General features: G+C 42.4%; 1 protein-coding gene across 1 annotated transcript in view; it reads right to left on the bottom strand.

Moving 5' to 3' along the window:
• The window catches only part of cdh4 (cadherin 4, type 1, R-cadherin (retinal)), a gene marked incomplete at both ends in the record, with an annotated part of 154,469 nt that overhangs the window by 139,530 nt on the left and 755 nt on the right, over positions 1-14,184 (bottom strand). The window contains 2 exons of the mRNA XM_084315791.1: positions 6,123-6,295; positions 12,351-12,519. Coding sequence (XP_084171917.1) covers positions 6,123-6,295; positions 12,351-12,519 — 342 coding nt within the window. The remainder of the gene's footprint in view (positions 1-6,122; positions 6,296-12,350; positions 12,520-14,184) is intronic.

The following is a 14,184-nucleotide window of genomic DNA, read 5'->3' as shown; positions in this document are numbered from 1 at the left end:
TGTGCATCCGTGTGCATCCATGTGCACAGGGCTTGTGTGTGTTTGTTTCGGTGACCTTGACAGCAGGTAGGTGACCTCCCAGGTGCGTCCCAGTTTTAGTGGGAGGATCAGAGGCAGGTGGGACCGAGGACGAGGAGCTTGATGTGTCCCGATTAATGAGCTCTGCTTCAGTCATATCAGCTGCTAGCACCACTACCGGGGGGCCCAAGCTGGAATCAGGGCCACAGAGCTGGCCTGTATTCACAACATTCATTTATTTATGTTGTGCCACAAACGTAGCGGCGTTATGATGAGGCGCCAACATTCTATGAAACTTGGATGAGCGAAGCGCGTTGATGTGTTGTCTTCTTCTCTGTGTATCAAACGCTTATTTTTTTCTTCTTCTTCAAATTTTTTCTAAAAGAGCTTCACTCTAAAATGAGATTTGAAAAACACGAAAGTATAACTCATTATGACTCTATCGTGGTATTTATTAGCTATTACTTGTTTATTATGAGGAGATGTGAGGAAGAGGAAGAGAGTGAGCGAGGATGTCTCTCTCTCTCTCTCTCTCTCTCTCTCTCTCTCTCTCTCTCTCTCTCTCTCTCTCTCTCTTTCTCTATGTGTGTGCATACATATTCATGACTTTATATCGGAACATAAGTTGTATCTACTGTGTTACTTGTGATTATGGATAGGGTACTGTATGTGCTGGGTTGCATTAATGTGTATGTGTGTATGTGTGTATGTGCACGTGTGTGTCCATGTACTGCACGTGCGTGCATATGTGTGTGTGGTATGCCTGAAAGTGTCTGTGTAAGCGTGTGTGTGTCTCTGTGTGTATGTCTTGTAAGTGTGTGTGTGTGTGTGTGTGTGAGTGCGTGTGCATGTGCATGTGCGTGTGCGTGTGTGCGTGTGTGTGTGTGTGCACTTGTAGTGTGCTTCATTGGCTTTCTGACTGAGTCTATATGAGTCATCTCTATTCTCTCTCTCTGGTGCAGAAGAGGCGCTGTGAGGATGTGTATAATGTGTGGTTTTTACTAAAGGGACGTATGGGCTCGGATACGTACACCATATCCTCGGGTCGAGGCAAAGTGAGCTCCTCTCCATCATACATTATGTATTTGAGGGATTATTGCATATGTATGAATGATTATCATATTACAAGTGTGGTTTGTTATATATTCCAACAAATTCACTGAAGCCCACACAAGTGGCCAGTTTGCCACAAAATGCCTCCGCCTCTGAAGACCAGTTACCACAGCGTGTTGCTGCAAATGCTGGATGTTTACTGTCATATTGTCACGCATCATCAACTTACTCCTTGGTTTTATGTTGCAATGGGGAACTATGAGTCTAATGACCAGCAATTACGGGAAATGAATAGGCTACAGTATATAAACGCCTGTTCAGTTCATTTAACTAGCTAACTACTACCAAGTTTACTACAATCATAATGTATACCACACTGATATATAGTACTATAGTTTACTACAACCATAATGTATACCACACTGATATATAGTACTATAGTTTACTACAATCATAATGTATACCACACTGATATATAGTACTATAGTTTACTACAACCATAATGTATACCACACGGATATATAGTACTATAGTTTACTACAACCATAATGTATACCACACTGATATATAGTAATATAGTCTACTACAATAATAATGTATACCACACTGATATATAGTAATATAGTCTACTACAATAATAATGTATACCACACTGATATATAGTAATATAGTCTACTACAATAATAATGTATACCACACTGATATATAGTACTATAGTCTACTACAATAATAATAATAATAATATAATACACTTTATTTGTATAGCACTTTTCATACAGAAGTTGCAGTTCAAAGTGCTTCACAACAGTAAAAAATACAGGCATAAGCGAGCATAAAAAAAGATAGCGAGGTAGCAAGGTAAGGTAAATCACAGTGTTTCACATTAGGATCTAGCATCCCAATAGGCCTTTCTGTTTACAGTTTCATTCAGTAATACAAATAATAAAAATAGAATAGACAGAGTAAAAACAAAGTGCGGTTGGATTCAGTTTAAAAATAGGCAAACAATTATAAAATAGAATGGACATACAACAGGGTATTTAACAACAGAGCAGTGCATCAGTAAGAAGTAAAAAGTGTGATAAAATACTTCAATTTTGAATTACAACAGAGCAGTACTCTTAACATTACAGTGCATAGAACCGACACATGAATTTGATAGGAAGTGTAGGTAGGGTAAGCATAGTGCAGGTAAAGTACAATTTGTGTCAGGATATCCCTGATGTGTAAATGCCTGAGCAAAGATGAAGATGTCTAGCGAGTTGGCTTCCCTGATGTTTTGGGGTAGTTTGTTCCATAGTTTTGGGGCATAGTTGATAAAGGCTGCATTACCGATCCTTTTTTTCTTTTTTTTTAACAAATTTTTTATTTTCAATTTTTTTTGACATGACATACAGTAAGACTAGACACACAAACATTAAAAGTAAAAATCCACAATAAATCATAGGACTATGATAGTCCAGTATTTAAATCAAAATAAATGTAGATTAAAGGATATACATACATAATAATAATAATTACAATACACTACAATACATACAAATGCTCTTGCTGGCTCTTCTGCACCCTTCCTTTCTCCTTCCCCCCCACACCCCCCTCAGGACCCCCCTTGGACAGTAACCACCATTTCGTTTAACACCAAGGATTACAAATTCAAATGCCGATCCTCTTTTGACTGTTTCTGGGAGCCTCTAGTAGTCCAGCAGCTGATGATCGCAGTGTTCTTGCTGGCCTGTAATTTATTAGAGTGTTGGCGATGTAGCTAGGTCCCTGTCCATTTAGAGCTTTGCATGTAAGGAGAAGGACCTTGAAGTCAATTCTAAATGTTACAGGAAGCCAGTGTAGAGCAGTTAAGACTGGAACCTTTTGGTTCTAGTAAGCAGTCGGGCTGCAGAGTTTTGGAATAGCTGAAGCCTCTCTGTGGTTTTCTTAGGGAGACCTGTAAAAAGTGCATTACAGTAGTCTAACCGGCTAGATATGAATGCATGAATTAGCTTCTCAGCATCGTTTTGATTAATAAATGGTCGTACTTTTGCTATATTTCTGAGATGGAAGAACGATGTTTTGGTCACTTTGGGTTATCATAGATTCAGAACTGAACTTCAATTCTCATATTAACAAAGTGACCAAAACATCGTTCTTCCATCTCACTTTTTGTGACCTCAGATTTGATCCAAGGGGTTAGTCCTCCCAGGTTCTTTATTAACGTTTCTTTTTTTGTTTTGGGGCCGATAATTCGAATTTCAGTTTTGTTCTCGTTTAGTTTCAGGAAGTTCTTACTCATCCATTTATTTATTGCCAATAAGCAGTCTGTGATGGAGTTAATAGCTGTATGATTTGGTTGTCAATCAATCGTAATGTCTACCACACTGATATAGTACTATAATCTACTACAATCATAATGTATACCACACGGATATTACTATAGTCTACTACAATCATAATGTATACCACACTGATATATAGTACTATAGTTTACTACAATCATAATGTATACCACACTGATATATAGTACTATAGTCTACTACAATCATAATGTATACCACACTGATATATAGTACTATAGTTTACTACAATCATAATGTATACCACACTGATATATAGTAATATAGTTTACTACAATCATAATGTATACCACACTGATATATAGTAATATAGTTTACTACAATCATAATGTATACCACACTGATATATAGTAATATAGTTTACTACAATCATAATGTATACCACACTGATATATAGTAATATAGTTTACTACAATCATAATGTATACCACACTGATATATAGTAATATGGTTTACTACAATCATAATGTATACCACACTGATATATAGTAATATAGTTTACTACAATCATAATGTATACCACACTGATATATAGTAATATAGTTTACTACAATCATAATGTATACCACACTGATATATAGTACTATAGTCTCCTACAATATGTCTCTGTTCACTGTATACGTATGTTGGTCGTACTGCGGAATTTTAAAAGTTGTTCATATGATGTCTCTAAGACAAATTCCTGCTCTCTCGTTTGATTTGTAGAAGTATTTATAATCCTGATATACTGTTTGGAATATGATATTCTCCAAATGCACTGCCTTAATGTTGAAAAGAAATCTGAATTTTAATCTAGAAGTAAGTTGTGTCCAGGTTTAGTGGCAGGAGGGACCTGCCGGTCTTCTTCAGAATATAAACATTATGAGGCCGGCTCCAGGCTCCAGGGTTCCACATCAGCAACTGTAACTGTGCTTTTATGACCACAGTAAAAATCAGCCAACTAAGTTATGACAGTCAGATTATTATCATAATGATGCCATATAAACCTGAATGTTTGTATCAGACCGTAGCATTCCTTGCATGTCTGAGCCGCAGAGGAAAAACCAAGAGAGAGAGAGAGAGAGAGAGAGAGAGAGAGAGAGAGAGAGAGAGAGAGAGAGAGAGAGAGAGAGAGAGAGAGAGAGAGAGAGAGAGAGAGAGAGAGAGAGAGAGAGAGAGAGGCAGAGGAATTGTTTGTTTTTGTACTTGCATTGTTGAATGCTTTGGCAATATTAACAGACAGACAGACAGACAGACAGACAGACATACAGACAGACAGACAGACAGACAGACAGACAGACAGACAGACAGACAGACAGACAGACAGACAGACAGACAGACAGACAGACAGACAGACAGACAGACAGACAGACAGACAGACAGACAGACAGACAGACAGACAGACAGACAGACAGACAGACAGACAGACAGACACACGTGATTCTCACTAAACCTCATGTAAGGCATCTAGTGACCACCTTTTTGTAAAAGTTATATAACGACTGGTGGCATTGAGGATTCGGGCCGTTTCGGATATATAATGTAGGCCACAAGTCTAGTAAATGTTATTAATTACACCGTTTAGCTGGCTATGACATGTCAAAAAAACACATTACAATTTAACAATAACAATTACAAAACAATTTAGTGTCTATACAGTAGAGGGATGATGTACACATGACTTTTCAGACGCATAGGTACTAATTCAACACAACACAATACAAACAATTTCTTCTTCCAAAATCTCAAAAAACCAAAACAAGTACATTTTGTATGAACTGATTCTGAACCCAAACCAAACTGATTAGATAGGCTTCTTAAAAATATGGACTATCCCTTAAAAGACGACAGAGAGGGCGACAACTGCCTTTGATGGAAATGCTCAACATATAAAACACAGACATTCAGAGGGCTGCAGCATCCTACAGTATGTGGCTGATGTGCCTGCCAACACATACTTATTGTCATCCAGCCATGAGCTGCTTCGGTCAAGGTCAAGGTCAAGGCCAATGTCACAGTCAAGGTCAAGTATTCAGTTTTGTCCCATGGCCCCACAAAATCTTCTGGTTTTTGTTTCATGGCACTAGCTTGTGAGGAAAACACACTGTCAAAAAACAGACAATGTGACATCAGGATCAGTAAACCAAAAACCACATACTACGACAACAATGCATTATCTTTGGTCTTTGCAACCCAGAGCAACAATTAAGGCTAATTTACCCTTTAGCAGACAACTGTCCTCTGACATGTCACGGGACAAAAAAAGGCGTGCTGTATAATCACCATTTTTTACATAGGCAGCGCATTTTAAGGTTGCAGATGCCTGTAAAATGTGTTGGTCACTTTGATTGATCGACTGGATGAGCGTGGCAGGGTTCCAGGGTTCTAGCACTGCATCCTCCTCGGACTCTCTTCCCTGGTCATGTTGATGAGGGTGTTCTACTAGCGTTAGCCGCCTGGGTGGCAATAGTAGCCAGAGGGATCTGAACGCATGCTCCCTAACTTAAGCTCAATTTAGTGGTATATTGCAGTGGTTCTCAACATGGGGTCTGGGGATCGCCAGAGGGCATTGAGTAGGTTCCAGAGGGTCCCCAGGGAAAAAAAAGTTTGACCATGGAATGAAATCAGGTCGATTCAGAGATCAATCGCACAGATGATCAATGCTAGAGAAGCTGTGGTCTCAACACACAACCGTATGACCCCTGACCCCTCGTTCCCGACACTGACCTCCCTGTCCAGGCCGGCTGCCACGGTAACGATGTCCCCGGTCTCGCTGTTGATGGTGAACATGTTGGGGATGGGGCTGTGCGGGGTCTGGGACAGGATGCGGTAGCGCACCATGCCGTTGGCCGTGGTGTAGTCGTCTGAGTCGTTAGCCGTCACCTGCATCACCGACGAGCCTGACGAGATGGGAAGAGAGACGGGAGAGTTTAGAAGACATGGGGCCTGGGCCACTCGCCACACTCTTTACAATAGAATAGATAGAATAGAATAGACTTTATTGTCATTATACTTGTGTACAATGAGATGTGGGACTCAAACTTAATGTGCTCGTAATAGAAGATAAGAGTAACATATAAAATAAAGTAATAAAAAAGAAACATAATATCACAATACTATACAATATGATACTATACACGCAAGTAATACAAAATAAATGATTTCCCAATACTATACAATATACAGAATATACAACAATCAGTGTCGGACCGTAATGGGTTGATAATTGCACTTATGAATAAAGGGTAGAATATTGCACTTGAAGGGTAGTGTATGGAAGCTCCTGGTGGTTAGGGAATGCAGTCAACGAAATGGCGTGTCTAGTCAGGACACGGGAGGCAGGAATGTCCTTTGAGGAGTTTTATTATGAATTATGGTAGATACACAGATGCACAGGCACTAGTTACTATTATGCTATTTGTGGGTGTGTGTGGTTCTAAATGGGGAGGAAACAAAGACATCAATGTTACGTTATTCAGTCTATGCTATTGCTATAAGTAACATAAACCTCACGAGTGGGACTAACAACTTCCTATATGACAGGGATAAACAGTGCTAAACAGACACTAAATACTATAATCAACGACATAAATTATACTCAATAGGCTAGGTTATCACTTTAAACATACTGGTTTCGCTTCCTATACAGCTGATATAATTATAACATTACTATATAAATCACCAACAATAACTAAACATCATCATTATACACATATTTAGCACTTACTTGTGTTAGCACTTACTTGTGGTCACACAAACTGAGGGAATCAACTGAAGCCCAATGTAATAGAAGCTGACTGACACCACTGACATGTCCGGGCATGTTCTCTACAAAAGGGGGCGTTGCCTAGTAATGAGTTTCATCCCACTGTCCTTATGTCTACCCATTCCTTGGGCCTTTTGCACAGGTAGAATATTGGGGGTCATCCCTATGTTCCCCGGGTCCTATGTTCCCCGGGTCCTATGTTCCCTGATTGATTGATTGCTTGATTGATTGATTAATTATACATTTTTATTATTTTATTAATTATTAATGTCCGCCTTGTTTCGAACTGGTTAAGCTTGGCGACTCTTTCGAAGTTGGTTAACACTTTGGATGCCACGCCGTGTTTTCCTTTTTACCCCCTTGATGCCCAAACCCACTCCAATGTTAACTTAATATCGCCTAATCTATGTTTAAAATTATGGCTATGTGTCTAATCTGCCCGTTGCTTATCAAAGACTCATTTTCCAGTCAACATTGTCAAGGCAGATTGTTTTTTTATCGCTTCATTTACGTTTCATAGCATTTTGAAAATCACTCGTTTTCGCGGAAAAAACAACCCTATGATGATAATCGCCTTTTACTGGAATATTCCAGAACGTTGTCATTTGTCGGCCTATTTATGAATAGTTTTCAAATAAACGCTAGATGATCGATAGTATATGTGTGCGCACGCACGCTCGTGCCGCGCGCTGATAATCGCTGCTCTTATTTCCTGATGGCTTTTACAGTGAAACAGCAATATCACATATAGTGGAAACGCTTATATCTCCGTGAAAACGAGTCTGATTATCCTAAGACTGATAACATAGATTCCTTACCTGACATCAGATGGTATCCAAAGGGTATATTCCAATTCCTGATCACCATTCGAAAAAATCGATAATTGTATTGATCCACCATGTGTACAGTATAACACATAATATAACACATAATTATTCGCCGTGGCACCAAGGTTCCAGAATGAACTCTGGTAGACCCCGGTTACATCAGTGAGAAGTAAAATGTGGAGTCAGAAATCCGTTCTCCCATTCACTTTCATTGAGTCCAATCCAAAAGGGTGATTTGGGAGACGATAGGGGCCGCTTTTTTCACATCTGAGCGCCGGCGGTGCCTGGATCTCCAACGGTAGGCTCGCTTGATGCAATATGATTTCAGATCGCTAATAATTTTTTTTTTTTTTTTTAAAACAGAGAAATCTTGTGATGGGCATTCAACGGTCGGGGGGTAAACCTGAGAAATCTCAGGCGTGGCATCCAAAGTGTTAAGGTTAGAGTTTGGAATCAGGGCTGGTGGTCTGACTATCTATCGCTACCGGGGAACATAGGACCCGGGGAACATAGGACCCGGGGAACATAGGACCCGGGGAACATAGACATGCTCCCGAATATTGCATTTGAAGGGTAGGAAATTACTCAATAACCAACTAGGCTGCAGTAAAAAACTTAAAACCAGATTCTCAAACATAAACATAAAGACGGACAACACGCTCATCACAGAAAAGCTGGATGTAGCCAATTACTTAAATAGTTTCTTCACAAACATAGCCACAACACTGGTAAACAAACTACCCTCCCACTCAGGGCATTATGGGGTAGAACACATAGTAGCTTACTACAAAAACCTAGGGGTCCACAAAGACGACTTCAAACTGGAAATGGTAACAACAGATGAGGTACTCAAAAAACTGAGCGCCCTCCAACCTAACAAGGCCACTGGCCATGACAACATCCCCTCCAAATTCCTCAGAGACTCAGCAGCCGCCATCACCCCAGTCATCACACACATAATAAACCTCTCTATAAAACAGGGACACGTCCCCAAGGACTTCAAAATTGCGAGAGTGACCCCTCTGCACAAAAAAGGCAGTAAATTAGACCCAGGCAACTACCGCCCTGTTTCTATCCTTACCTCCATCTCGAAAGTCATGGAAAAAATTGTATACGAACAGGTCGAAAAATACCTTGCGGAAAAAAATCTAATCTACGAATTCCAATCTGGCTTCAGAACATCCCACTCCACTGACACATGCCTTCTCTATTTAAACGACCACATCAAACAAGAGGTGGACGCGGGCAAATACTGCGGCATGGTCATGCTGGACCTACAAAAGGCCTTCGACACTGTCAATCACACCATTCTGATTGACAAGCTAAAAGCAATTGGTTTTGATAGTCTATCAGTGAGCTGGATGCAATCCTACCTGGAGGGGAGAGAGCAGATGGTGGAGGTAAACGGTACCCTATCCCCCCCCCTCACAGTAAACTGTGGTGTTCCACAAGGAAGCATACTAGGTCCGCTACTGTTCCTAATTTATGCAAATGACATGTCGTCAGCTTGTGACTGCAACTTGTTCCTGTTTGCGGACGACTCAGCCCTGCTGGTCTCTGACAAGAACAAATTACAGGTTGAAAAAACCCTCAGCTCAGAACTAAGCAAAATCTGCATATGGCTCGCTGATAACAAACTATCATTACACATGGGCAAAACAGAGTCCATTCTCTTCGGTTCAAATAACAAACTCAGCAAGACCGACGGCTTCTCAGTTACAGTGGGTGACAATATTGTCACAAGGAAAGAAGATATTACCTACCTGGGTTCCATCCTAGAGGCAAATCTTTCCTGTGACAAAATGGCATCCAATGTAATAAAAAAAGTCAACCAACGAACTCGTTTCTTGTACCGGATCTCCTCACTGGTAAACAAGAATACCCTGAAGACTCTAGCAGGAGCACTCATTCAAGGGTACTACGACTATGCTTGCACCTCATGGTACCAAAGCACCTCAAAGGCGCTAAAAACAAAATTACAAACATCTCAAAACAAACTGGTCAGACTACTGCTTGACCTTACTCCTAGAACCCACCTCACCCCTGCCCACTTTGACAACCTAGGATGGCTTAGAGTAGACGACAGAGTACAGCAACTTGCAATGGGCCTGGTCTACAAGATACACTACACGACCAAGGTACCCATGTACATGACTAAATACTTCCCAAAGGTCAGTGAATACCACGATCACAACACCAGAGGGAGCTCCACAAATCATGTTAAACCCAGATTCGGCTCAAACAAGGGACTAAACACGTTTCGCAATTATGCCACATCAATGTGGAACGCCCTACCCAAAGCTGTAAAGGAATGTGAATCACTACCCACTTTCAAAAACACTCTCAAAAAACACCTAAGGGAGACTGCAACTCGAAACTGGCCCCTGTAAATGTCCGAACACAACCCCCGCCAATGTACAGTAAATTACCAAGTATGGTCTTGTCAATAATCCAATGTACAGTGTTGTTTGTACAGTTGTACAGTGTCCCCCAAATAAATAAATGCAGTCCATTTAACATTTGAGTTGCGGAGAAGTTCTGTCTGTTGTGCATGTCCCACCCTCCACTAGGTTGACCGTTTGGGTGAACTATCTGCCCCCGATATTGCAGCACATACACATTGTGTCAGATGCACACATGGGGTCAGACGCACACATTGGGTCAGATGCTAGCTAAATACCTAGCTTGCTACTTGCATAGACACGCTACAGCTTGTACCTTGCAGCGGAGGGTGTTCTCACTCCTGAAGTAACGAACACAGACCTGCACAACATGAGCGAAAATACCTCTACGAATGGCTTAATCTTAATCTTATGTGTATACTGTATACTTTACTTTATTTATATTCAGATTCTAAGTGTTATTGCCTATATTTATTGTAAGGTATAATATAACTATGGCATACAGAACAGACCCTCATCTGCACCTTTGATTACATTGCTTACTTGCTCATATGCTGTTTATTTTTACTTTTTCTACTGTACTATACTTTTATTGCCTATATTTATGTATTCTACTATTACCATGGCCATACCTGTACCTCCCCTCCCCATACCCCCTCCCCCATGCTGCTATGATGCCTGAATACAAAGTACAGTAACTAGTACTCTAACGCATTATTTTACAAATTCAGTAACACAGTTACCGTTACTGAATGGTTCGTTGCTGCGTTATTTTGATATAGATTGGTAGCGAGCTGCAGATCAGTCCTCCTGACTCCTGTGTCACCTGCGGAGACACCGTGTGGGCGTGTTTTGTTTACTCTAGTCTTGACTGTCATGGCGGCGCCCACTAGTCGACTTTTTACACATGGATATTCTCACAATTTCTCTTTTGTTGAGCACAAAGAAAAAAGCGTTTTTAGTTAAATGTAAATTGTGTCTTGGCTCAAAGATCCTATCTACTGCCCATGCTTCAACGAAGCTAGTATAGCTGAGTCTAACGTTACCGACCAGGACTCATCCGAAGCCACTCGCCACCCGCTTTCAGGCATCTAGTTAGCATGATATAAATGGGACAGAACACTTTTTCAAACTACTTGGAGAGAGAATATATACAAAAATGGAAATTAGCTAAAGAAAAGGTTTGAGGGGCTGGACTACATTTGGTGAGACATTTGGTGAGTTCAGTGATGTGAATGTAAATTAATGGAAACTGTCAAGTTGATCAACAGATTTTGACTAAGAATCTGTAAGGGCATCTCATCAATACTAATCAAACAATATAGTCCTTTCATGCACAATTTATATCCTAACTAACGTTGCAAGAGGCTTATAATGAAACGCTCCGACATCAAGGCCGTTCCTTCAACCTAAGCGGCGATACAATCTAACCATCTGATTCGGCACAGCGCATTTCTTATTACGTCGGGACAACATATCTTTGTGTTTGTGTCAGGTTTGTGTTTGTATAGCAGAGTTTGATTTTTTTCTTTTTAGTAACTAAATAAATACTTTTCACAGTAACGCATTACTTTTTGGTGTACAGTAAGTAACTGAGTTACTAACAGAGTTACTTTTGAAATGAAGTAACTAGTAATGGCAACTAGTTACTATTTTTCAGTAACTAGCACAACACTGCTCATGACATAATGCTTGCTATTGTAGAGGCCCCTCCAAATGGTATTGCTGCTACTAAATATAATCCCAAGTGCCGGTGATTGGGTGTGTCACGTGATTGATTACACAGTTCTTTTGATGATCTAGGTGGCTTAAAATGTGAATTAAGTATTTTGTATAATAATTTTTTTTATCTGTAAAACGACTTGAACAAAACAACATTTAAAAGTATTTTCATGATGTATTGAATTCATAATCATTATGATGAAGCTCAAATATTACGTGAAGCATAAACCCGTGTTACCGCTCCCACACCTCATGGTCGCTGAACCCTGACGCCACCGCAAGGCGTCCTGTGGGTCGGGGTTCTGAACCCTGACCTGCAGGCGAAGCCTTAGCAGCAGGGCGCGGAGGAGGTCCCAGCCCCATGGACCACTCAAGGCAGGCTTACCGCCGAGTCCAGGAGCCAGCACCTGACAAAAGGGACCTGGTGAGGTCAACGAGGCCGTGGCATCGAGACCTCTCCAGGCGTTTACTCATGACACCACTCTTTACACCGCCAGCGCATCGGACAGGGCACAACAGGTGAAGGCCCTTCTCCGCCTGGCACGCCGCAGGACCCCCTGAGGAAGAGGCTATGAAAACTCCCTGAGGAGGAGGCTCCGAAGCTCTCTGAGGAGGCTCTCCCCCATTATCCCGTGGGGTCAGCTGGCATACCGGGGAGACAAGCACTCCAAGAGAGCAGGTTGATCCCTTAACCCAGGCCGACAGGTAACAAGAGCAAAGCTCAACCTGCGCCCAGAGGACTGTGAACTATACAGGAGCGCCTAGAGGAGCTGACTGTAAAAACAGTACCCCGATGGCCCACCCGCCGAGCGCGCAGGGGGGGGGGGGTTGTTTGGCATGCTGTGCACAATGTCACAATCCCGTGGGGTCATAACCTTGCAGTAAACCAACCCCGCCACGAACCCTGTGGGGTCGGGGTTCAGAGAAAAGAGTTTGACACAATTGGCAGACGTCATAAAACATGCGGGGGCATCCTCTCGCGGAGCCGGGGGCCGAACCCGGGCCTTGCCAGAGAGTTGACTCCGCTACCGGCATACCGGGGAGACAACCACCCCAAAAAACAGAAAGGTTGCTCCCTTAACCCATTGAATCCGGGAAACACAGCTGCACGTATATACAGGCTATACAATGCATTTAAGGCGTTTCAGGTTAAAAATGGGTTAACCCAGGCCGACAGGTAACAAGAGCAAGGCTCGACCTGTGCCTGGAGGACCGGGAACTACACAGGAGCGCTTAGAGGGGCTGACTGCTAATAAATAGCACCCCGATGCCCCCCCCCCGCCGAGGGGAGGGAGGGCAGGGAGGGGTGAATGAATGAGTGAAAGAAAACTTTATTTAACAGTTTGCAGAAAGGGTACAATACAGTACGGCCCAATACACACAACTGTTAAGGGGATGCAGACCAGAGGAAGATGTTTGTCTTGTGTACATCGGGGTCCCCCATTTTCAACTCATAGTGACATTTACGACACACACAACACATCAGCCCCTGTGGCGTCTGGCCCGCCCTGGCATTTCCCCCCCGGAAAAGCTCAGGGCCCTTCGGGTTAACAGAACATATATCTGTGACCCGGTGGACACCGGGTTGAACTGATCCGGTCCGGCGCGACCAAGATGAGCCCTGTGCCCCTCCACGCTGCCGTGCCTCTTCAAAGGAGAGGGGGATAGGTACACGTTTCGATCAAAACACCACAGGAGGCGCCACCAAGACGGTCTGTATACGCGAACGCACAGCTCCCGGTGGCCCACCTAACGGGCGTGAAACCCCCCTGTCAACGCTTGATCTGCCCCGCCATTTACTCCCGGAAAAGCATGCAAGCCCTCGAGCTGGGTAGAGAAAAAAACTCCTTCCCAGGCGCTGATATTGGTCGTAAGACCTGAAAATGGCGGCGAGGGAAATTCTAACAAGAAAGAGCCCCCAACACAACGTCTCTCCCCCCCCATCTGGGTAAAACCGGGAGAAGACCGGTCCTTGCAAGGACACTGACACAGGGTTTACATACAGAGCCTGGGGAAAAAACCATCCATCACAATTCCGCTCACACGAGAGGGGAAGACGCCAGGTTTATCCC

Source organism: Notolepis coatsorum (genome assembly GCF_963971535.1).
Source record: "Notolepis coatsorum genome assembly, chromosome: 6".
Taxonomy (NCBI): Eukaryota; Metazoa; Chordata; class Actinopteri; order Aulopiformes; family Paralepididae; genus Notolepis; species Notolepis coatsorum.
The sequence above is the reverse complement of the archived record's forward strand: the minus strand, read 5'-3'. Positions and strand labels throughout refer to the sequence as shown.